Source organism: Trichoderma breve, chromosome 4, assembly GCF_028502605.1.
Source record: "Trichoderma breve strain T069 chromosome 4, whole genome shotgun sequence".
NCBI classification, from domain to species: domain Eukaryota; kingdom Fungi; phylum Ascomycota; class Sordariomycetes; order Hypocreales; family Hypocreaceae; genus Trichoderma; species Trichoderma breve.
Genome location: NC_079235.1, coordinates 2,717,664 through 2,738,050, shown reverse-complemented (window position 1 = coordinate 2,738,050; position 20,387 = coordinate 2,717,664). Strand labels below are relative to the sequence as shown.

General features: G+C 51.5%; 8 protein-coding genes across 8 annotated transcripts; 3 read left to right on the top strand and 5 right to left on the bottom strand.

Moving 5' to 3' along the window:
• Positions 1–151: 151 nt before the first annotated feature.
• Positions 152–1,437, top strand: T069G_07094 (uncharacterized protein; the record flags this gene model as incomplete). The annotated part of the gene is made up of 2 exons (XM_056174304.1): positions 152–457; positions 520–1,437. The coding sequence occupies 2 exons, from the start codon at positions 152–154 to the stop codon at positions 1,435–1,437; spliced, it is 1,224 nt and encodes a 407-aa protein (XP_056027883.1).
• A 719-nt stretch (positions 1,438–2,156) lies between these two features.
• T069G_07093 (uncharacterized protein) lies at positions 2,157–2,747 on the top strand (the record flags this gene model as incomplete). Its single annotated transcript, XM_056174303.1, has 2 exons — positions 2,157–2,618; positions 2,667–2,747. The coding sequence occupies 2 exons, from the start codon at positions 2,157–2,159 to the stop codon at positions 2,745–2,747; spliced, it is 543 nt and encodes a 180-aa protein (XP_056027882.1).
• A 610-nt stretch (positions 2,748–3,357) lies between these two features.
• On the bottom strand, positions 3,358–4,584 carry T069G_07092 (uncharacterized protein; the record flags this gene model as incomplete). Its single annotated transcript, XM_056174302.1, has 2 exons — positions 3,358–3,520; positions 3,572–4,584. The coding sequence occupies 2 exons, from the start codon at positions 4,582–4,584 to the stop codon at positions 3,358–3,360; spliced, it is 1,176 nt and encodes a 391-aa protein (XP_056027881.1).
• A 4,578-nt stretch (positions 4,585–9,162) lies between these two features.
• T069G_07091 (uncharacterized protein) lies at positions 9,163–10,470 on the bottom strand (the record flags this gene model as incomplete). Its single annotated transcript, XM_056174301.1, has 1 exon — positions 9,163–10,470. One exon carries the CDS (start codon positions 10,468–10,470, stop codon positions 9,163–9,165), a length of 1,308 nt encoding a protein of 435 aa, XP_056027880.1.
• A 2,281-nt stretch (positions 10,471–12,751) lies between these two features.
• On the top strand, positions 12,752–14,174 carry T069G_07090 (inosine-uridine preferring nucleoside hydrolase domain-containing protein; the record flags this gene model as incomplete). The annotated part of the gene is made up of 3 exons (XM_056174300.1): positions 12,752–12,894; positions 12,957–13,126; positions 13,186–14,174. 3 exons carry the CDS (start codon positions 12,752–12,754, stop codon positions 14,172–14,174), a joined length of 1,302 nt encoding a protein of 433 aa, XP_056027879.1.
• Positions 14,175–14,430: 256 nt separating this feature from the next.
• Positions 14,431–14,893, bottom strand: T069G_07089 (LSM domain-containing protein; the record flags this gene model as incomplete). The annotated part of the gene is made up of 3 exons (XM_056174299.1): positions 14,431–14,625; positions 14,709–14,785; positions 14,866–14,893. The coding sequence occupies 3 exons, from the start codon at positions 14,891–14,893 to the stop codon at positions 14,431–14,433; spliced, it is 300 nt and encodes a 99-aa protein (XP_056027878.1).
• Positions 14,894–16,352: 1,459 nt separating this feature from the next.
• Positions 16,353–17,776, bottom strand: T069G_07088 (uncharacterized protein; the record flags this gene model as incomplete). Its single annotated transcript, XM_056174298.1, has 2 exons — positions 16,353–17,201; positions 17,315–17,776. 2 exons carry the CDS (start codon positions 17,774–17,776, stop codon positions 16,353–16,355), a joined length of 1,311 nt encoding a protein of 436 aa, XP_056027877.1.
• Positions 17,777–18,199: 423 nt separating this feature from the next.
• T069G_07087 (WD domain, g-beta repeat domain-containing protein) lies at positions 18,200–19,756 on the bottom strand (the record flags this gene model as incomplete). Its single annotated transcript, XM_056174297.1, has 1 exon — positions 18,200–19,756. One exon carries the CDS (start codon positions 19,754–19,756, stop codon positions 18,200–18,202), a length of 1,557 nt encoding a protein of 518 aa, XP_056027876.1.
• Between the last annotated feature and the right edge of the window lie 631 nt (positions 19,757–20,387).

Sequence of the window (20,387 nt, the reverse complement as noted above, 5' to 3'; positions counted from 1 at the left end):
TCAACCACATCACTCATCTTTTAAACTCATCCAATCAATAGCAACTTCTCATTCGCGGCTTGTCTGTGACAACTGCTTATTCCATTGCCACCTCTGATATTGTCATCAAAACTACCTGATCTGACCACCTTCCACGAATCCGACTTCCACCATGCATACTTCCACGTGGACATCCTTGCTTTTCCTCGGACTGGCAAACCTTGTGCCTGAAGCGTCAGCCAGACCGTCTTCTTGCCCTCCGCCACTCAAGCCCGGCAAGGCCCTCTACATGATTAGCAATGGCGCGCGCAACAGCGTGATTGCTCTGCCCATCAACAGCAACGGATTGCTGGGCCAGGGAACCAGCACCCCAACCGACGGCTGGGGCTCCAACTTTGTGACCATCACTAACAACAAGAAGGAGGCTGCAGGCCCCGATGCTCTGGCTTCTCAGGCGGCCTTGACCATCTCTGGCAACGTAAGTCAGCCCGTATCCATCACGGCCAAAGAATTCAGCTAACTTTTCACTCTGCCATACAGTACTTGTTTGCCGTCAACCCGGGTTCCAACACGGTCACCATGTTCTCCATCGACCCTAAGAACCCATTGAGACTCACCATGCTCGGTCAGCCGGTCCCTGTCCTCGGTGACTTTCCCAACACCGTTGCGGCATCGGCCAAGAACAATATCGTCTGTGTTGGGTCATCCGGTGCAAAGTCCGGCATTGCCTGCGCACCCTTCTCCGCCCGCGGAATTGGCAAGATGGACCAGCTTCGTCCGGTTGGCCTGAAGCAGACAACGCCGCCTGTTGGGCCCACCCTCACCGTTTCCCAGGTGTTCTTTTCCGGGGATGAAGAGACGCTATTCACCACTGTCAAGGGTGACCCCACGACCAATGTTACCGGAACACTGGGTGTCTTCCCTGTTGATCAGCCCTGTGATACCCGTGAAGCTGCCACTGTTAGCACGGATGGCAAGCTGACCAAGGTGGACGGAACCGTCGTTCTCTTCGGTTCATCCACTATCCAGAATTCTACGGACATTTTCGTGACTGACCCGGCATTTGGAGCCGCTGTTCTGTCTGTCGATGCCGAATCTGGTGCTGCCAGTATCAAGGGCAAGGCCACCATTGAGGGCCAGAAGGCTACATGCTGGGTTGCCATTTCTCCCGACACAAACACTGCATTCGTTACAGACGTTGGCTCTAACCGCATCGTCGAGGTTTCTACCACTGATGCTAGCATCAAGTCCGTCACTGATCTCAGCGCCAACGGCGACCCTGGCTTGATTGATCTGCGAGCTGCTGGCAGCTTCATCTACGCCCTGAGCCCTGGTAACGGAACCACTTTGCCAGCGGTTACCGTCATGGATGCCAGGAGCAAGAAGCAGGTTCAGCATTTCCAGATCAAGGGGCTCGGCGCGAGCAAGAGCACCCAGGGTGCCGCTGTGTTGCTGTAAAAAGTGTTCACCTCAGTCATTCAATATTTCGATTGGCTCAAGTGTGTGGTTCAAAGGGGGAAAGTATTAAAGCTGTGCTTTAACATGTAATTTAGGTTTAACCAGAGTTTCCTTTTTATTTCTCTTTTTTGTTTTTCCTTTTTGTTTTCTGTTAGCTACTAAGGCACCTGTATATAAAAAACGGCAGTTTAGAATTTACTTAACAAGGTTACATCAATGTATGATTGATGCTCTCCACAAGCCCCTTTGGTCACTTATACCGAGGCACAACTGCTAATCGATGGAGCAACAGCTCAAGAAATGCGTCCAAGTGATTTTCAAACTAGATAGTATAAGCATACAACGACTAAGCAGCATTATCCATTATCCAAACAAGTAGCTTTCTCTGTTCAAACTATGTATGAGGATACTTGCATTGAATGTTGAACCTGTTGCGGTCTCGATGTGAGTGGGGGGCCAGGCACAGTATTCTAGTAGAATGAGCTGGAAGCTGATTACGGAGTAGCGTCAGTGCCTGCAGCTGTCTAAACCCCACTAAAAACTGACGTCCAGTCCATGTCTACTGCTACAAGCTGCCCCTCCATGATAACCTCAACTTTACATGTGCTCGACAGCTCTTATCCGTTTGCGACATTCCAATCTAGCACCCAAATAAAGATACTCTAATCTCACTCTCGATCTCAGCTTCGTCTTCAAGAACAAACATTCCCCGGCCCATCATGTCCGCAGACACCACGCCCATATCCCCCGCGCGCTTCGCCTCCGCCATCAAAGACCTCTCCCTCGGCATGCTCCACCTCAAAGTCCTCGAAATCCGCAACTCCATCGCCCACCTGCAATACTCAAACGACCAGCTCAAGCCCTTTGCGGACGGCACCTCCGCCGCGCTGGGCGAATCCTCCGCTGCTCCCGACCAGGACTGCATCGACGCCATCAAGGAGAACGAGGTCGTCATCGACCGCATGGCCGAGCGCCTGGCAATCATCCGCGCAGAGGTCGAGGACCGCGGCGTCAGCTGGACCGAGTTCCAGAGCCAGGACGAGGTCGAGGCGGGCGCAAACACTGAGGCGGGCGAGGCCCTGACGAACGGAGACGTTGTTGCAGACGACCAAGCAGCAGAGACGAGGCATTCGGCGTGGACGGACGGCACGTTTCAGACTGGCACAATATCCAACGGTCAGGTGCGATTCGATAGCCAGCCGGGAGGACAGACCACATCGGCGAACCAGGGCGAGGCGCAGTCAACGACACAAGGGGCAGAAAGGCAAGATGGTCACGATGACGCTGAGGAGGATGGTTTGCATCTATGATGAAATATATGACATGGAACGGAAAGGCAGGCAAAAGAAAAAGAACAGCGATGGACTACATGGTTGGCGTTTTGGGATCCTTATTGGGTTGATGGACACCCGTCTCCGACGATATACCCCCTATTAGGCAAAATATCAGTTTCTATCACGAAGCAGTAGAGTTTAGTGTGGACGATTCATGGACACAAGACACCTCTATTGGAAGCAGGAAATAGGGACATGTGTGTGGAATAAAGAATCCAATGTTTGTTTTGTTTTGTGCAAAGCTAGCACTGCACCTCTAGGCTATAAAATCTTGCCTCTCTTTTGTCTTTGCTACAAGTACACCAAAACCCAAAAAATCGAAGCCAATACGCCATGCCTTTTAAACACGCACCGGATAAAAAGGCAGAACCAACCCAAAGGCTACCCAAAGCATGCCTCCCCCAGCGCCCATATTTGTGCTATGCTTGAACAGAAACGAAAAATGATGATGGAAAAAAAATCGACAGGAAAAACAAATGTCAAGTTGACAGACAAAGCAAAAACAAAAACAGAAAGCAATCATGGAGCCGACGTGTGCGGCAACAGTTCAATGCTTTAATACAAGAACGCTTCATAGGGTGCGTCTTTAGTCAGAGTCGTCTCCGACAGGCGACCCTGCTCCGGAGAGGGTCTTCTTCGACCTGGTAGACTTCTGCCGTCTTGATCTCTTGGATCGCGAACGGCCGTTGCTGCCTTCGCTGCTGTTTATAGTTTCCAGCTTTGGTCGCTGAGCCGCATGGCCAGGCTGGCTGGAGTGGCTGTTGCTCTTGGTAATTCGTGAGGAAAAGATATCTTCGTACTCATCCTCGGATTCTTCAAATCCGGGAGGGGTAGCCAAGGCCCTTAGGCGGTTGCTTCGCCTCCGCCTTTCGAAAGAGTTGTTGCTGCCGTCCAAGATCTCGTCGGAGCCGTCAAAGGACAGGCTACGGGTCCGTGTCATGTCGGACCGGGTGCTCCGAGTTCTGGTAACGAACAAAGAGTCGATGAGCTCGGATTCGGTAGGCATCTCCTTCATAATCTTCTCCCTAACTAGCTTCTCATGGAGTTGGCGAGCCAGTTTCTCTTCTCCTCCCGCAATGGTTCTCCCGCTTGTCCTACTGCTGGAGCTCATGGCTCTGCTGACGGGCACCTTGCCCTCCATGACCTTGGCTGACGGCGGCGGCTGAAGCATCCATTTATGAGCCTCCTTGTGGGGAAGCTTGCTGCTAACGACAGGCGGGTGTAAGTCGTTGACGGGGGGATTTCGCGGGGCCGCATAAAAGGCGCGGCGCTCTTCCTCTGTTACTTCTTTGTCCATACCCAGTGTTGATTCAATCAACCGCCCCGCAGAATCTCTCGCCTTTGAGAAGGCGTCCTTGAGCTTGGCGCCAGACCAGTCTGCACCCCAGAGCTCCTCATCCTCGCGCTGATATCCATGTCGGCTGTTCCAGTCGTCGGACAAGATGCCATCTTGTGATACCACCAGCGTGCTGTCTTCGTAATTGGTGTGACTGTCGCCAGTATTCGTGCGCCCTGATAGGCTAAGAGCACTGATTTCACCTCCCGCGCTCATCAGGCCCCGTTGACTCGAGTTTTTGCTCGTCGACTTCTTCGGTAGACTAGGTCCCATGTTGATCTCTTCTGCCCAGTAAGGATTGGTGTTGAACGGTGACGGGTGTCGATATAGGCCAGGTTGCTGCGTCTCTAGTTTTGCCTTTTCCACCCTCTCCTTCTTGGCCTGGTCCTTGGCCTTGGCCCGATGCCGTACCTCGGCGCATGGTGTGCAGGCAAGTAGGTAGAAGATGGCCGACTGTAGCGCGACGGGGAAAGACATTTTGGACGGCTACCGGGCACGTCCCCGTATCACGATGGCCTTTCAATTGGTGTTTGGTGTGTCCAGCATGGAAGAAAGATGGCGTGTTTAAGGAGGCGGATTCGAAACGAGGATGCCCGTAAGAGACGCAGTAAACCGACCGTGAGAGAAACCTCCAAAGAGCCCAGCAAATAATGAAGGAAAATGAAAAGCAGAAAAATAACAACCAAACAGCTGTCCGTAACAAAAAGGCCGTCGTCGAGCAAACTGGAATGCAAGAAATTCGATAGTTCGTAGTTCGATTGGGGCGTGGGGGGGAAAGAGAGTACAGGTATCGTCAAGAAAGTAAAGGGGGGGCTGCGACAGTTTCAAGTGTCAAGACGCCCCCAGAAGGCAGATTGCGTGAGAAATGGAGGAAGGAACGAAGCCAAGCCGTGAACAAAAGAGAAGAAGACAAGAAATTGAAAGTCGTCACAATAGTAAAGAGAAAGGACAGGACAGTAGATGACAGGAAAGGAAAGGAAAGGAAGCGTCAATGAGGCAGGATTCCGTTGGGTTTACGGATGACAAGAATCGACAAAGCAAGACGTGAGCAGCGGAAAGGAGAGCGAGCGTCTGGAGAGATGGCGAGGCGAAGTGCGCATTGCCAAGAAGGGAGAAGTGCTTAGGCGACGAGTTTCAGTGCAGAAGCGCGGCAGACGCACCGCCAAAAATAAAACGGCGCCGGGGGTGATTAGAGGAGCGAAGTCGACTGGGGAAGCGCCCAGGCGAGGAAGAAGAAACGATGGACACAGCAGCCGGACGGTGTGGTGCTCGTGCTGTGCTGAGTGATGGTTGATGGTTGCAATCAAATCAATCAAATTGACCAAAATGCAATTTGGCCAGGGGTCTTGAAATGTCTGGCGGCTGCGGCGCTGGTGTTGCGACGCTGGTGCCGGGCTGTGCTGTGCTGAGCTGTCGGGCTCAGTGCTGTCCGGTGCTGTGCTGTGAATTGGTCAAGTGTGCTGCAGACGTGGCGCTACAGAAGAGCGCAGAACAGCTGGAGATACGGATGGAGATGGAGATGGATCAATGCAGATATTGATTGACTGGCAGCAAATGTTACAAGCCAACGTAGCGAACCGCAGATCAGAGGGAGCAGGGGCCTTATGATGGATTGTCAGGCTCAATGGATCAAGTGCTAGTTGAGCCCAAACCCAAACCCCGCCCATCCCATGGAATGCCTGTAATGCTCGAGTAGTAGTAGTGCTGCCACTTGGGCTTGGGGCCAGACAGTAGCGGTCGCCACAATTGACAAAGGCCTCAAACAGCGCTGTGACGACTCAGGCAATCTGGTCCGGCTCGGCGCATGGCACCCGAGAGTTTCTGCAGTGAGGCGCGGCGGCGGAACCTAAAAGGCCGCCTGGCTAAAACCCAATCCCACTTTGATCGGGCCATTGAATTTGATCCGATTGATACTTTCAACTACATGTACTCGTATACATCATTCACACAATTCATTGTATCTCGAATTAACTGAACAAATAAAAAGAAAGGAAAAGAAAAAGAAAACCAGCTGGGCGGCCTCAGCTCAAACAGGCGCCTCCTCTCCTGCCCATCCATCTATTAGTACTCGTACTTGCACACTCGCAATTACAACTAGTACCAGATACGGAGTCGTGAGATATTCTCTCATTTTACTTCACGCACGGGTACCTGCCCCCAATATCTTAGTGCTCCAGGCCCCGTCACCGCCTGGGGGGTCCATCCGTAGTATCTCAATCACTGGCGCTTCCCCGTATTTTTGCTCTACTTTGCCTTTGCTTCACTTCGCGCGCGCGACCGCAGCCCTCTTGGCCTCGCTCTTGAAACAAACACCAGCCTGCTCTTGCGTTTCAAGTTTCAACTCTTGCTCGCGACAGGGATTTCCGCAGCGCATCATCATCACAAACCAGAGGATCTCGGCGGCACAACATTGGGATCCACGGCCGTCAAACATGGATCCAGGGCCAGTCAAGCGAGAGCGCGGAAACGGGGGAGGCCATGGCTTGTCGTTCGTTTCATTAGCACACGTAGCACGAGCATCTGTACGAGCGTGGCCAGCCAAATTGTGCCCATCACCCTTGTTCCCTTTTCGCCTCGACAGGACAGGGCCAGGCCAGGCCAGGGTCCGGGATGCAAATTGAATTTCGACGTCTGGCCCTGTTGCACCAACCACTGGGCAGCCGCTGTACGACTAGGCCAGCGCTACTAACCTTCTTGGTAGCAAGCATCTTCATCTCTTCAAACTAAGTTGCGCCGTCCGCTCGTGTGTGGCCGCCAATGGCAACATGTTGGCCATCCACGCCGTCCTATTTGCTATCCGCAGACGGCGCCTCTTGAAACCTGACATCACCGACTTCGAGTGACTTTTGCACGCATAAAGCAAACATGATCATGCGTTGCGTCTTTTTTAACTTCAATTGCTTCCATGACTTGGGCAGATGCATTGGATTATACCTGAATTGACTCAAAAGTTAAACCTCGTGAGAAGCGGTGGCCGCATCTGATACCGAGATGCCACGTCGTCATCCGCCAACTGGTTTGCCTCGCCAAAAACCCACGCACTGACAAGGACCGAAGCTAGCTAGCATTCGACCGAAACTCTGGACCTCAAAGAATTGTTTCAACCTTCTTTTTCCCCTCACGACTCGTCAACTTTCTTGGCCGTGCGTCTTTCCCCCACCTGCTGACGGCCAGACGACAAAAGAAAAGATTCAAGTATATCACTCATCCCGGCGTTCCGTGTACGACGCAGTCAGAGGTGGGATGAGACAAAAAAAAAAGAATGGATATTGCATGACTTTGCTTGCTATCTCGGGCCCGGCGGGAGAGCAATCGAATGCCCAAATGCTAATAATACGCCGTAATCCGCAGTGCCTCACTGCAAAAGAGAAGAGCTGTCCAGCAAAAAGGTGCCACCAGGAGCCGGCACGCCCGTTTCGCCAAGTGGCAAGCAAAAAGGCCGTCTCGGAACCACGTCCGTCCGTCCATCCGTTGCATCCCACAATAGCAACAAGAAAGAATGACGAAGAAACAAGAACCAGACAATGAACATAAACCACCCCCAGGATGCCAGCACTCAATCTCGATCTCCCCGCCAAATGAAATCAAGAGATTTTGCCCTCGTTTCAAATCCCAAACCATGCAAAATCGCCTCCCTCCATAAAAAGGGCCATCTCGATGGAGAGTCGGGGAATAGCCCCCCGCGTGGCCGCTAAAAAAAAGATCCCCATCCTGGGTTGCAGCGACTCCATTCTCCAGACGCTGGATCCTATTGCAGGGTCCCTTGGACGGCAACCCGGCTTCCGGCTCACCACCTTCGGGGCCACGCCACCAAAGGCGAAGGCGGAGATGCTTGCAGCTTGGTTGCTTTTTGAGTGTGTGTGAGTGGCCCATTACGAACGTTTGTCGTCGTAGCCACGTAATGCCCTCCCATAGCCACAACAACGGACAGCAAAGGAGTCCATTGTCCCGGGCTGACGAGGGGAAACAGAGACATTCAACGAGCAGGGACGCTGTAGGAATGCCATTGTAGCACTCGGCTGTCTGGGGAATGGAAGGGGGTGTCACATCCAGGCACCAGCAATACTAAACTGGCTAAGGACGTTGTGCTGCCCACCTCCAAATCGGTAGGTTGGGGGGACTGAATCTTTCATTAGCTGGGCCTAGTAGCAAGTCCTAGAGGCACACTAGAGCATGTAGGCACCGCCTAGCTTCACCTCTATCGTCCTCGGAGACGCAAAACTCCATGAGGAGAGATGGAAATCGTAGCAACACCATTCAATTAATGACATGTGTATAATACGTGGCCGTACACGTGCAAATACATGTATACAATTATCATACTGCCGGTCATAGTTATAATTCAGCAAACAAGTGTTCATGGCCAATGGCAAAATACTCCAAAAATATATTGGCTGCTTCACCAGGCACACACATTCGAGTACACACACACACATCCGTCACATTTCAAAATCACAACAAACAAACATCATTAATCATAGCAAGCGTAGATTTGCCCCATTTTGCGAGCTGATACCAACGGAGTATTTACACACACGAGCGCCCTTGTATCTCATCCTTCATCTGTCGTCCTTCAGAAATTTTCGCTTGTAGCATCTGTATCCTCCGTTTTTGCGTCCATTGCGAGACCTTTTTTTTTCCCAGTCTTGCTCTTCAACAGCCGATATCATAACAACAAAAAAATGGGTGAAGAAAAAAAAAAACTTTGGTCGACCATGCGGCACTTGTACGCTATGCCGGGCTACATAAATCTGCAAACCCCTGAGCCGCAGGCCAAGTGATCAAATGTCTTTCTCAAACATGTCCATCAACAGGTCTTATCCCTTTTTTTTTTCTTCTCCTACCTCCCGCGGTAAATTCTTTGGAGAATGCCTCCAGATCCAACATAGAAATGACAATCATAGAAACCAGCAAAGAGGAAATACCGACAGTTATGGCTTGTCAGCAGGTAATAGTATACAGAGGCGGGCAAGCTGCTCTCAAGCCGCTCCCGGCGACTGTGCAATGCACGCAACACATGCACGATGGTTCTCGTCGTCGTGCTTCTTTGTGTGTTTAGACATCCCACTCCTCTTCGGCGTCGTCCTCGACATCGTCGCCCTTAACGGTCAACGCAGAGAAGGAGCCTCCAAAGCTCTTAGCAGCCACAGGCTTGGTCGACTTGTTGGCGTTGGTTTCGGAGAGTTGCTTGGGCTGGGGGGCGGGGCGAGCCGCGGGAGTCTCCTCTCCAGACTCGGCCGAGGGTGCCTTCTTGGCCTTCTTGGAAGACTTGCTCTTAACGGTGTTCCACTCATCGGACTCCTCCTTGAGCATCTCCATCTGCTCCTCCTCAGATGGGAGAGCAGAAATCCAGGAGCTCTCTAGGTTCTGGACAGCCTCCTTCTTGGGAGCAGGGGCAGGAGTGGCCTTTTCGGCAGCCTTCTTCTTCTGGGCAGGCTTCTCAAAGGTGTCGAGAGGCGCATAGAGGGAAGCCTCTTCCTTCTTCTCAGCGGCACCGTTGGTTCCGTTGGTTCCATCCCAGGCATTCTTGTTTCCGTTGACGGCAGCCATGAACTCGGAGCCATCCTTGGCGGCGCGGCCTTCAGCAATGCGAGCAGTTCGTCGCTGCTTCTCCTCAAGGGCCTTGCGTTCCTTCTCGGTCTCCTCGCGGGCAGCCTTGGCAGCCTCGGCCTTCTTCCTGTTCTGTCTCTGCTTCTTGGTCTCAGCTGGCTCGGGGTTCTTAGGAGCCTTTTGCTTCTTGTCCTTCTTGGACTCAGTATCAGTCAGACGCAGAACGGAAGGACCGGCGGGGGCGGGCTCGAGCATGTCAGAGACACCGCTGACGTCCGCTGGCTTGGTCGCGGGAGAGAGGACAACGGGAGACTCGTCGTCATCAGCATCAGCGCCGTTAGACGATGGGGCAGATTGGACGGCCTCGGGGGCGGCAGGAGCAGCCTTGGGCTTGTTAGCCTTGGACTGCTTGACGGTCTTCTCTCGTTGCTTGGGGCCGTCGTTCTTGGTGTTGAACTTGGCGCCCTCCTTGGCCTTAGCAAGTTGCTTGGCAAATTCCCGGTTGTCAATCTTTTCTTGGTTTTCAGCATCCTTTTGGTTGCTCGACCACTGAGGAGTCTCGACGGCCTTTGCCTTTTGGGCATCAGCCTTGGATGCCTTGTTGGTGTCCTGGTCTGTCACATAGCTTTCCATGCGCTGCTTCTTTTTCCGGTCCTCTTTCCGAGTCACTGGTTGTGAGTCCTTGACGGGCTTGGTGATGGTGACGCCACCCTTCTTCTTGTCCTTTTGCGTTGAGACATAGTAGAAGGCATAGCCAACACCAATCAAGGCAGCATAAGCGCCGACTGTGTAGAGCATATTCGTATCAGCCATGATGACTTGGGGCCACCGTTGGTGTCGTGAATAGCTGCCAATGGACCGGACGAGATGGACTCTCGAGATGGAGATGAGGACGAGTGGGGAGAACTGCTGCTCTTTGTCTTAAGACAACGTATTTCGATGCTCTAAAAGAGACCAAGGCAACGCAATGATCAGACGCTCGATCGATTGTCGGATAGCTGCAGAGAGTGCCGCCGTTGGCTGGATGCTGCAACGATTGCACCCACGGGCGATGCAGCGAGGCTGTCTGCAGCGGCAAACCGGCGCGATTCGCAAGCTGGCAGAAACGTTAAAAACTGGCCACTGCGGGACTTGGGCGGGCAAGAGAAAAGGTGGAAATACGGATAGATGGCAAAGGGAAGGCCCAATTGCCGGAGCACGGGAGTGATGGATGATGGCAGCCAACAAGCATGAAAGAAGAGGAAAAAGAATAGAGGAAGCTGTACAGACCGTTGAGGACACGAAAGAAAAGCACCAGGTGGCTTCAACGCAGAGCAGGGGGTGTGTCGTTTTCGCAACGCCAATGGGGAGAGTTGCAGGGAGTCGTTCAGCGGGAAGGGAGAAAAAGCCAGCAGGGGGGTCCAGGCGCGGCACCTGAGTGGCCGAGCGGCAGAAACAGTGGGGCGGGCAGTTTCTTTTAGCCTTCGATTATGCGAGCCTGGACTGCTTCACTGAGATCGTCTTTCGCCTAAGATTCCGCTTTGGAGCTGCGAGATTGGCGTCCCCTGGAAGAGGAAGAGCGTACGAACGTCGAGGGCCACTGTTTTTGGGGGTCTGGGGTTTGGGGTTTGGGGTTTGGAGTTCGAAGTTGCGGTTGAGGGCCTGGAGGGAGAGTTTTTGGTGATGCCGTTTTTTATTTTTTATTTTTGACTCCCTCGCGTCGTATTGGCGTCGGGGCGAGGCGGTGCAAAGGCCAAGCAAAGCCAATCTTTCCTTTTTCCTTCAATTTGCCCTAGACACGGCTTGTTTTATGTTCCATGGGTATAGGTTGTAATCGGTACCAACTTGCCGACTCTGGACTTGTAACAGCAGCTGGCAATCCATCATTCACGCCGCTAGCTGGCAGCTGTGGAATTTGCAACCGCCTAAGGGTGTGTCAACCGCGTTTTAAGACAGCCAGGCTTGTCTATATTGAGCCACTGTATGCACAAAGAATGCGCTGTTGGCGGCAATTCACATCCGATGGCACCCTCCAGTTATTATCGACCTAGTGGGTTGAAATCGTCCGTAGCACCAACAGTCGATAGTCTGATTGCAATGCGAAGTACATACAATAGACTGGACGAACTTGCAGCAGGGCTCGGACTGTGGCACAGAGCCTCTCGGGCGCTAGACGAGCCTATGCAGCCGCATTCCACGCCCGCCACGTTTCCTAGGCTGCTGCGTTTTGGAGCATCGAGGTCTTTGCTTGCTATTGGTGACATTGCGTTCATGGCCATTGCGGCTGATTCCCCGAGATTTGTATGGACCTACCCTGTAATTTCAAAAAGTCGCATGGGGCAACTGAAAAAAACTACAAGCAACTTTATGCGATGCTTTGATAGGTAGGTAGGTAGGTAGGTAGTTTTTCAATTATTTGACAAAATCACAAATCCATCTAAACAGGGTTGAGCTCGGCTGTTATCTAATAGCAATTGACTCATCATATCACGTCAAAGAAGCATCCATTAAGGTTTCTGTCAAAATCGCAACCCCAGCCCAGAAAGGGAAACAAGCATAACCCGCAAAAAGCAGCATTGGTAGTTTCGCCAACAACAACCCCAAAAAGAGTTCAGACGAGATACGAAAAATACGAATCTGCATATCCAAGTGTCAGACGCAGATCGGAGGTCCAGCATTCGGCATACAAGCGTCACACTTTTGGCCGTTCTTCGGCCGTCGCCGGCCGCTGGGAGCCGCCAAAACGGGGAAAACCCCGGTGTACTATGAGGATTATCTCAGCGAAAAAGTGCAAACCCCGCCAACCTTTGGTTTTTGGCTCTCCTTCGTCTTGGCACAGGTCCTGGTTATTCAAGAGAGTCAAGTTTTGGCTATTTGGATCTCGTTGAGAGAATTTCATTATTAAATAGGCCCGCCCCAATTCTGAAGCATCGAAAAGTTCCTTTCTTTGCTGTGCCTTTTTCTTAGAAGACCCCGCTGTTACTCTATCTGCTCGAATCCCACCTTATTGCTCCAGATATATTTACTTGTGAGTGCAAAATATGATATATCTTTTGTGCAATTGAGTCACATTACCCTGAACATAATCTAAACATAAAAGGTTCAAAAAGAAAACATGGCTCCGAAATGCAAGATTATTCTGGACACCGACCCTGGTGTCGACGATGTCATGGCCCTTCTCCTGGCTCTTAGTGCCTCCCCCGAGGAGCTGGAGCTGGCCATGATTTCTGTCACATACGGCAATGTTCCTCTGGAATGGTATGTCTCCATCATGACACACAAATATCCGTGTATTTATCCTAGCTAATTTCGACCTCCAGCTGTCTTCGAAACGTGGCTGCCCTGTACCACGTCTTGGAGAAGGAGTTCGAGTGGAGGAAGTCTCAAGGCCGTCCCGAGGGTTATGAGACTCTGAAAGCCCACAAGACCATTGTGGCTGCAGGAGCTGAACACTCCCTGGCCGACCCTGTCTTGGCTGCCGACTACTTCCGTATGTGCTTGCTTCCTGAGCGTAATAGTTCATTTTTCTGACTGAGACGAATCATATAGACGGCGCTGATGGACTGCACAATGTTCATGATATCCATGAGGATCTGAAGCCCGCTGATACTTGGAAGGCCTTGTTTGACAAGGATGACAACACTGACCACAGTCCTTCTTACCCTCGCTTCACAGCTTCCAAGGAGCCTGCTTACAAGGAGATGCTGCGTCTTCTCAGAGAGAACCCTCCAGACACCATCAGCATTCTCGCCGTCGGCCCCCTCACAAACGTTGCGCTGGCAGCTACCGAGGACCCCGAGACATTCCTCAGGGTCAAGGAGCTGGTTGTCATGGGCGGAGCCGTCGAGGTTCCCGGCAACGTCACTCCCACTGCGGAATTCAACACATATGCCGATCCTCTTGCTGCCGCTCTCGTCTATGCCCTTACATCGCCCAACCCTGCGTCGACATTGCCGCCTATCCCTAACCACATTACGGGCATCAAGCCGTACCCTGCGAAGCTCTCTCGGCAGCTCACTGTCACACTGTGCCCCCTGGACATCACAAACCTCCACTTCATCAACAAGAACTACTTCAATGAAGCAGTCAAGACTCTTGTTGATGCCGGCAGCCCCCTCGCTCGATGGGCTGCCCACTTCATCAATGGAGCCTTTAACAAGATTGACTCAATGGAGGGAGATGGCAGGGAGCCCGAATTGGCACTACACGATCCCTTCACCGTTTGGTACATGCTGACACACGACGACCCGCGATGGGGGGTGCCTGCGAAGCCCGAAGATCTCCGAGTTGAGACGATTGGACAATGGACTGCAGGATCGTACATCCTGGACAAGCGTGTCAGATCCAAGCCCGGTGAGGCTGCCGTGGATCTATCAGAAGACCCCGAGGCCGACCCCCACCTGGTTACTTTGGACGAGGTCCCAGGAGATACCATGGGCTGGTTGAGCGTTCGCAAGGGAAACAGAATCAGGCGGGTGATTAAAACTCCTGGAGAAAGCATCTTCAAGGAGATCTGGATGCAGCGTGTTTTTGGATAGAACAATTTTTTTGTTGGTACTTTGTGCAAAGAGCCGTGTCAGCAAATAAAGCTTAAGAAAGAAATAGTATTAAAATAGATGATCCATATAAATTCGTACCCTTTGCAAAAAGGCTGGCTTCATGCGTGTATCATAACTCCAGGCGCTCCAAGTGCCCCCAATGACCCATACTAAAAAAAAAACAAAAATTCTAAATTGGTTCGCCTCCTCTCTTTCGAGATCGCAGCCTTTGGGTATATCGAAAAGCGGCGGACTTCTAAATGTGTTTGATGCCTCCTATTACTGTGCCCTTCACTTGTGTCCAGTCTATGCTTTCGTCTAGTGTTTCGTCGACCAGGCCAACGGAGCAGACATTGTCGCCTCGGACGAGATATAGGCCTAGGGGGACCTCGGCGGACGGCTCTGGGTCGTCGGGCGTTCGGATGATTCTTTCCACGGCATTTTTGAGGACCTGCAGCGCGTAACCGTTAGTACTTGTTCTGAACAAGAAGCTCCCACACGAGGCTCCCTTAGGGAAAAAGCACAAGCACGTACTAGATTTGTCGACTGATCACAAGCCGCCAGCTCTCCAACCAGGATTCGCGAGTCCGCCGTCACAATCAACACCTTTTCTAAGCACACCAAAAGCGTCAGTCAAAGATCACAACACGGGTTGGTCTGCGGGGTTGAAAACGAGGGGCGCCGAGCTCACTGTTGAGGTAGCCTCCCAAAGTAGCCATTGTGTGAAGAGAGCCCCGGATCAAAGCTCTCGAATGCACAGGAGGTGGTCGCCGGGGAAGTATAGAGGCTTTTTGGCTGGCGGTGCTTGGGGGCAAGAATTGGTTTGGATGCAAGTTTATGGTGATCTTTTTTGATGCGAGCGCCAGACGGTAGCTCTATGTCGCGCTAGGCTGTTTCTGGGAAGTTTTTGGGAACCTTGGAGGGGAGCGTCACAGAAGCTGGACAGCTTCGATCTCGCGTTTTTTGGTTTAAGGCGTGATGAAAAATAATATATAATGTTAGGATTTTGAAACAGTAGCTAGAAATTTATATTTATCCTTGATACAGGGCGTGGCACAGGGGAAAAGATACATTTATCCAAGCCTAACGTGGACCTTCAACGCGCAGAGGATTTTGAAGCTTGGAATATCGTACAGCCATATCACAGGACCCAATTACTTTCCAAAATTACAACTCTTCTTCACCTCATCAGACAAGCCAACAAAAGCAATGAAAAGCCGCCACCGAACAATCGCATCACCCGGAAACAGTGTAATACCAGGGACACAGTAGGCAGAGAACCCATGCGCAAGCACAGAGGGAAACTCCACCAGTGAACCAAAAATAAGAGTAATCAAGAAGGTCTCGCTTGGAGACGTTTCAGAGATTAAACTGAAAAGAACAGACACTACACTTGATCTAAGCCAAAAGGCAAAGAGAGCTGAAGAAGAAAAAGAGGAAAAAAGAAAAAAGGGAAAAGGTGGCGGGCGTTGATGGGCTTTATAATTGTAGGCAGCTGCACGCTTTGGGGGGCGGTCAGAGCGCCAGAGTGGCAGAATGGGTGATGCCAATTGGGTGAGCTCGTTTGATGTTCAGATGAAAACAGGCTCGTTGCAACAGGCAACAGTTAATCAAGGCAGAAAAGCCATTCACATGTCATCATGGAAATTTCCTGGAAGGAGCAGGTACCTAGCTAGCCCCCAGTCGGGTATCCAACCTGTCGTGATCTAAATTGAAAGATGCCTAGATACAGAGTAGACATAGCAATGAATACCTATTTCTAATTCGAAAGGAAACTCATATTGCACTGTATCACGGCCAAGGTCAGATGAGTCTTTGATCAGTTTGCATGTTTGGGATATCAAGCTCTGTCCAGCCCCTGCGGATATAGAATAGCAAAATACATAAAATCAAACCCCATCTCCTAGCTCAATCAAGTCGCATTTAAACCATTGTGCCTATGCGGCAGTCTCTATCCAACAAGCCGGGTCGATGCGAGTAGCTTTGATAAGAAACAGTCCCCAACGCCATCCCCAAGCTCGTAGCATTACCTGAAGCTAAATGACAAACGTCACATCTTTGCCGAGACCGTTCCATCGTGCCATTGCAGAAAAGGAAAAACATGATTAGTAAAACATTCCCAACGCCAAAACCCCCCTCATAGCAGGGTTGAATGATTCAACAAGTCTGCTCTGGAACCTAGTCTTCCACCAGCTCACCCTCATCTTCCGAGATTCTGGCTCGTTTTTCGGCTCTTTCACTTTCCGCAGACAGATCGGCCTCTGCATCTTTTCTCTTCGACGGCGATCGTGGTGCGTATTCCCCATCACCTGGTGCTTTCAAGGAGCCCTCGTGCTCTCTGTCCCTTGCTTCCGAGTGTCGGTCTGTCCCTCCATTCACCTTGGGGCCTGGACTATGACTCTCTCGGTCGAGTTCCATCGGCGTCCCCGCGTTGGATGATTGGGTATCATTCAATGCATCGTTCCGTCTCCGTGTGTTTTCAAGATGGAATGCCGGCGATGGCAGTGATGGGTTCTGCTTTCTAAGCGGATTCTCCGTGTAAAACTGACGCATCGCCTCAATGGCCTTTGTACAGCAGTCCTCGCTCCCTTTCAGGAACTTCCACCAGCCTTCACCGTTTACGTCATCGATTTGCTGATTTGTGTGGGCGCAGGCAAAATAGATGGAGCTGATGGCGACATCTCTCGCCTCAATCAAGAGTGGCAGGGCCGTTAAGCACGCGTCGTTGCAGAATGCCCAAGCTGCCTGCCGCAAGTGCTTGTTGTGGATAACTTCCAGTTGTCCTAGGAGTTCGAAAAGATGACGATAGGGGTTATCGATCATTAGGTCGAATGCGAGTTGCTCCAGCATGACTTCTTCATACGTCAGGATGCTATCTCTCCATCGCCAGTATTCTTTGCTCTGCTCGTCAATAATCAATTTCGTGTTCTTCTGGGCGACTCGAGCAACGGCAATGATGATTTCCTTGGTCTTCCTGCAGTTCTCTTCGGTCTTGTTTGCCAGAAACAAGGAAGTCGCGGCGATGTTCTATGTTTAAAAGATTAGTAAAGAACATAGAAAACTCGAAGCATCTCAAAGCAGTGGAAGAAGCCGTCGCAAATGCGAGGAAAGTGCGGAACAAAGGAGAAAAAATCTCATACATAGTGGTGGATGCCCCCTTTCTCTTGAACCATGCTAAAGCGCATGTAGAATCTGTGAAAGAAAACGCCGGCCACCCATAGTGTAATCTGCGGCAGATCAAGCATCACGCCAGCCTGATAGATGAAGTTGATTCCCTTCGCCCTGCGAAGCCTCTCTTCCGAAGGCGAGATTCCATCGATTATTGAAGGCGTACTTTGCACCTCGTCCGTCGTGAAAAACCACTGGTTCGGTAGCGCCAAGGGCGTTTCCTCCCCAGAGCGCGATGGCGTCTGCTGACTGGATACGGCTTGCGGTCGCGGAGGAGATGTACGTGCGCTGTGCTGCGGAGGCGTAGGCGCAGCTGGAGGCACTTCGCGACGGCGAGGAGGCGACCGAGATTGCCTCTCATGGCGCGCAGATCCTTGGAGACTCGGCGGTTGATAGCCCTCTCGAGGGGGGCGATAGCGGTCGATGCTCGCCATTGCTGAATGCGATTATGTCAAGTTGGGGATTGACTGCAAGAAGCGACTGTGATATTTCATGGAGAGCTTCAGTGTCGGGGAAAATATGCCTGCTTTTCACTTTGTTGACCGTTGTCGGCAGTACATCATGACGGAGTTTAGAGATGGGTGGCGCGACAAACATTACGCAGGTCGTGGTTGGGTCTGTCCTCCTTATCTAATCTACATCCGCAGTCAGGTTAGTCACATGACTAAGCAACGATCCATGCATCATCCAGTAAAGTGAGAGCAAAGATTCAGTGTAAGTGAGCTTGCTCTGAACCTGCTCTGACTTTTACACGTCTTTGATTCATTCTGCAGGGAAATTACGGGCTATTTCGCCAACCTGGGTATCAATTCCGACTTGCCAGTTATTTCCACTCAAAATTAAATACAAAATCTTGACTAAATCGCCTCGCCGTCATTTCTTCCCCAGAGCTTCACTGTGCGATCGTGTCCTCCACTTACAATCCATCGCCCATCGTTGCTGTAGTCCACGCTGGCAACCGGAGCAGTATGTCCACTTAGCGTTTGCACCAAAGTCCAATCGTCAGCCGAGAAAATCTTGATGTTTCGATCAAAACCACTGGAGATAAAATAGGTGCCGGCCTTCTTGGGCAGCTGTGCACCCTTCTCGTCTTGGCCCGGTGGGATTCCAAGAAGAGGGTCATCCAAGCCTTTGTACCAGCGCATATCGGAGACAGCACTGTTGTGGGCACCAACACCACCGGTCCTCTGCACTTTGCGGACATCCCAGCACTTGATCCATCCATCAGCAGAGCCGGACAGGACTCGGTGTCCATCAGAGCTCCAGTCTAAGGCGTGTATCGGTTTGATGTGTCCATCTAGATGTCCATCTAGGATCATTACGGTCCGCCCTGATCGCAGATCCCATATCCTGCCGATGCTATCCAGACCAGCGCTAGCGAGTAGGGAGCCATCCGTGTTGAAGCTGACGGCATAGACGCCCCGAGAATGACCTTCCTGTAATAGAAGCTCTGCATTGGTCTCGACATCCCAAAGCCGCCATGAGGTATCCTCCGAAGCAGATGCTAGATAGCGTCCGGATGGGTGAAATTCTACTCGACAAACTCGTTGCGAGTGTCCCTTGAAGGTTGATAGAGGGGTATCTTTGTTTAATGACCAAACATGGACCAACCCCTCGGCACCACCAGACGCAAGGTTGACTGAGTCTGGGGAGACTCCGCTCTCAGGCAAGGTAGCACCAGGAAACCACGAAAGACCGCTGATTTTGTTGGTGTGTCCACGGAAGTTCATCTTCTCCGTTAGATTTTGTGTTTCGACCAGTTTTACTTGACCACCCCAGTTGCCCACAGCAATCAGCTCCCCATTCGGCGAGAATCTGGTCATGCTTATATGCCTCTCGCCAACGGTCTGACTTCCCTGCAGCTCAAATGCCTGTAATCTGTCCTTGATGTGTTTGCGAAATTTGACATGCGTCCGCAAGGGTATTGTTGACTCGACTTTTTGGAAAGCTGTCCTCCGTTTTGCCCGTGGTAAGGAAAATTCGGCGATGTTGATACGAGCCTGTAGCAGCTCGGGACCTCCTCTCGAATAGAATTCTTCTTCCTGCTCCTCCTCTTCCGCGTCTTCGGCATCTTCCATGGTTATGTCGCCACTCTCTAGCCCAGCCATTTCCGCCTGAATCGTCAATAGCTCTCGTAGTCGGTCTCGGCGGTCGGCAGGTCCTTCGCCGAATAGGGTGATGGGCTCCCCCATTTCTCGCAGCTTGGCACGAACTCGTCCATCGTCAGTCGGGACGGCAATTGTGGCGGCAAGTCGTTTTCTATTGAACTGGTTCAGGATCGCGGAGGCTTTCTCTGGCGGGGCGCCATCGCCCATGTTCATTTCGTAGTCATGATCTTCTGGGACGTCTTCTAATGCAATGCCGGTGCTTTGCTCCGCCTCCTCCACGTATGCCTGTCGTGATGGATGTATCATTGTGTCGAGCTGGTTCAAGGAGTTTAGATATGGAAGTTCGTGACGAGCGAGTGGTTGGTTGGTTGGTTTAGTGGCAGGATGACGGGGGTTTCTTGAAGTAATAATTCAGGTTCTAAAGCAGCTTTTGCAAAAGAAGGAAAGAAGAAAAGGCTCAATGCCTAAGAACAAGGACCCTTAAATCGCTGGTCCCGATAGCAGCGCGATTCTTGGTGTTCTTTGGAGAGCCAGGTGGTTCAGCATGTGCATTTAATCTGGATGAGGCTGCCTAAGCTTTGGAGCTCTAGAAAATTGACACCACTGATTATTGGTGGGCCTGGATTATGTAACCCAGAAAAGTCTCGATGCGTTCAGCTGCGCAGATGTCCAACGCAAGACGAGCATAAAAAGCACGACCATATTTGAACTCAAATAGCAATGATTTTGAATGATTAGATGCTTTTCAGAGTAACTATTCCTATAGCGATTCCTCTAATTTAAGTGCCTATTCCAAACCTTGAGAAGAGAGGGAAAACGAGGGCACAGAGAGATATTTGACGTCTGCATGGGCCTCTACAAACGGTGACAAAGGTGAGCCGACGGAGCACATGAGTGGCCTCATGCCGCTGGCAGAGATATCGTGTAAATCATTGAT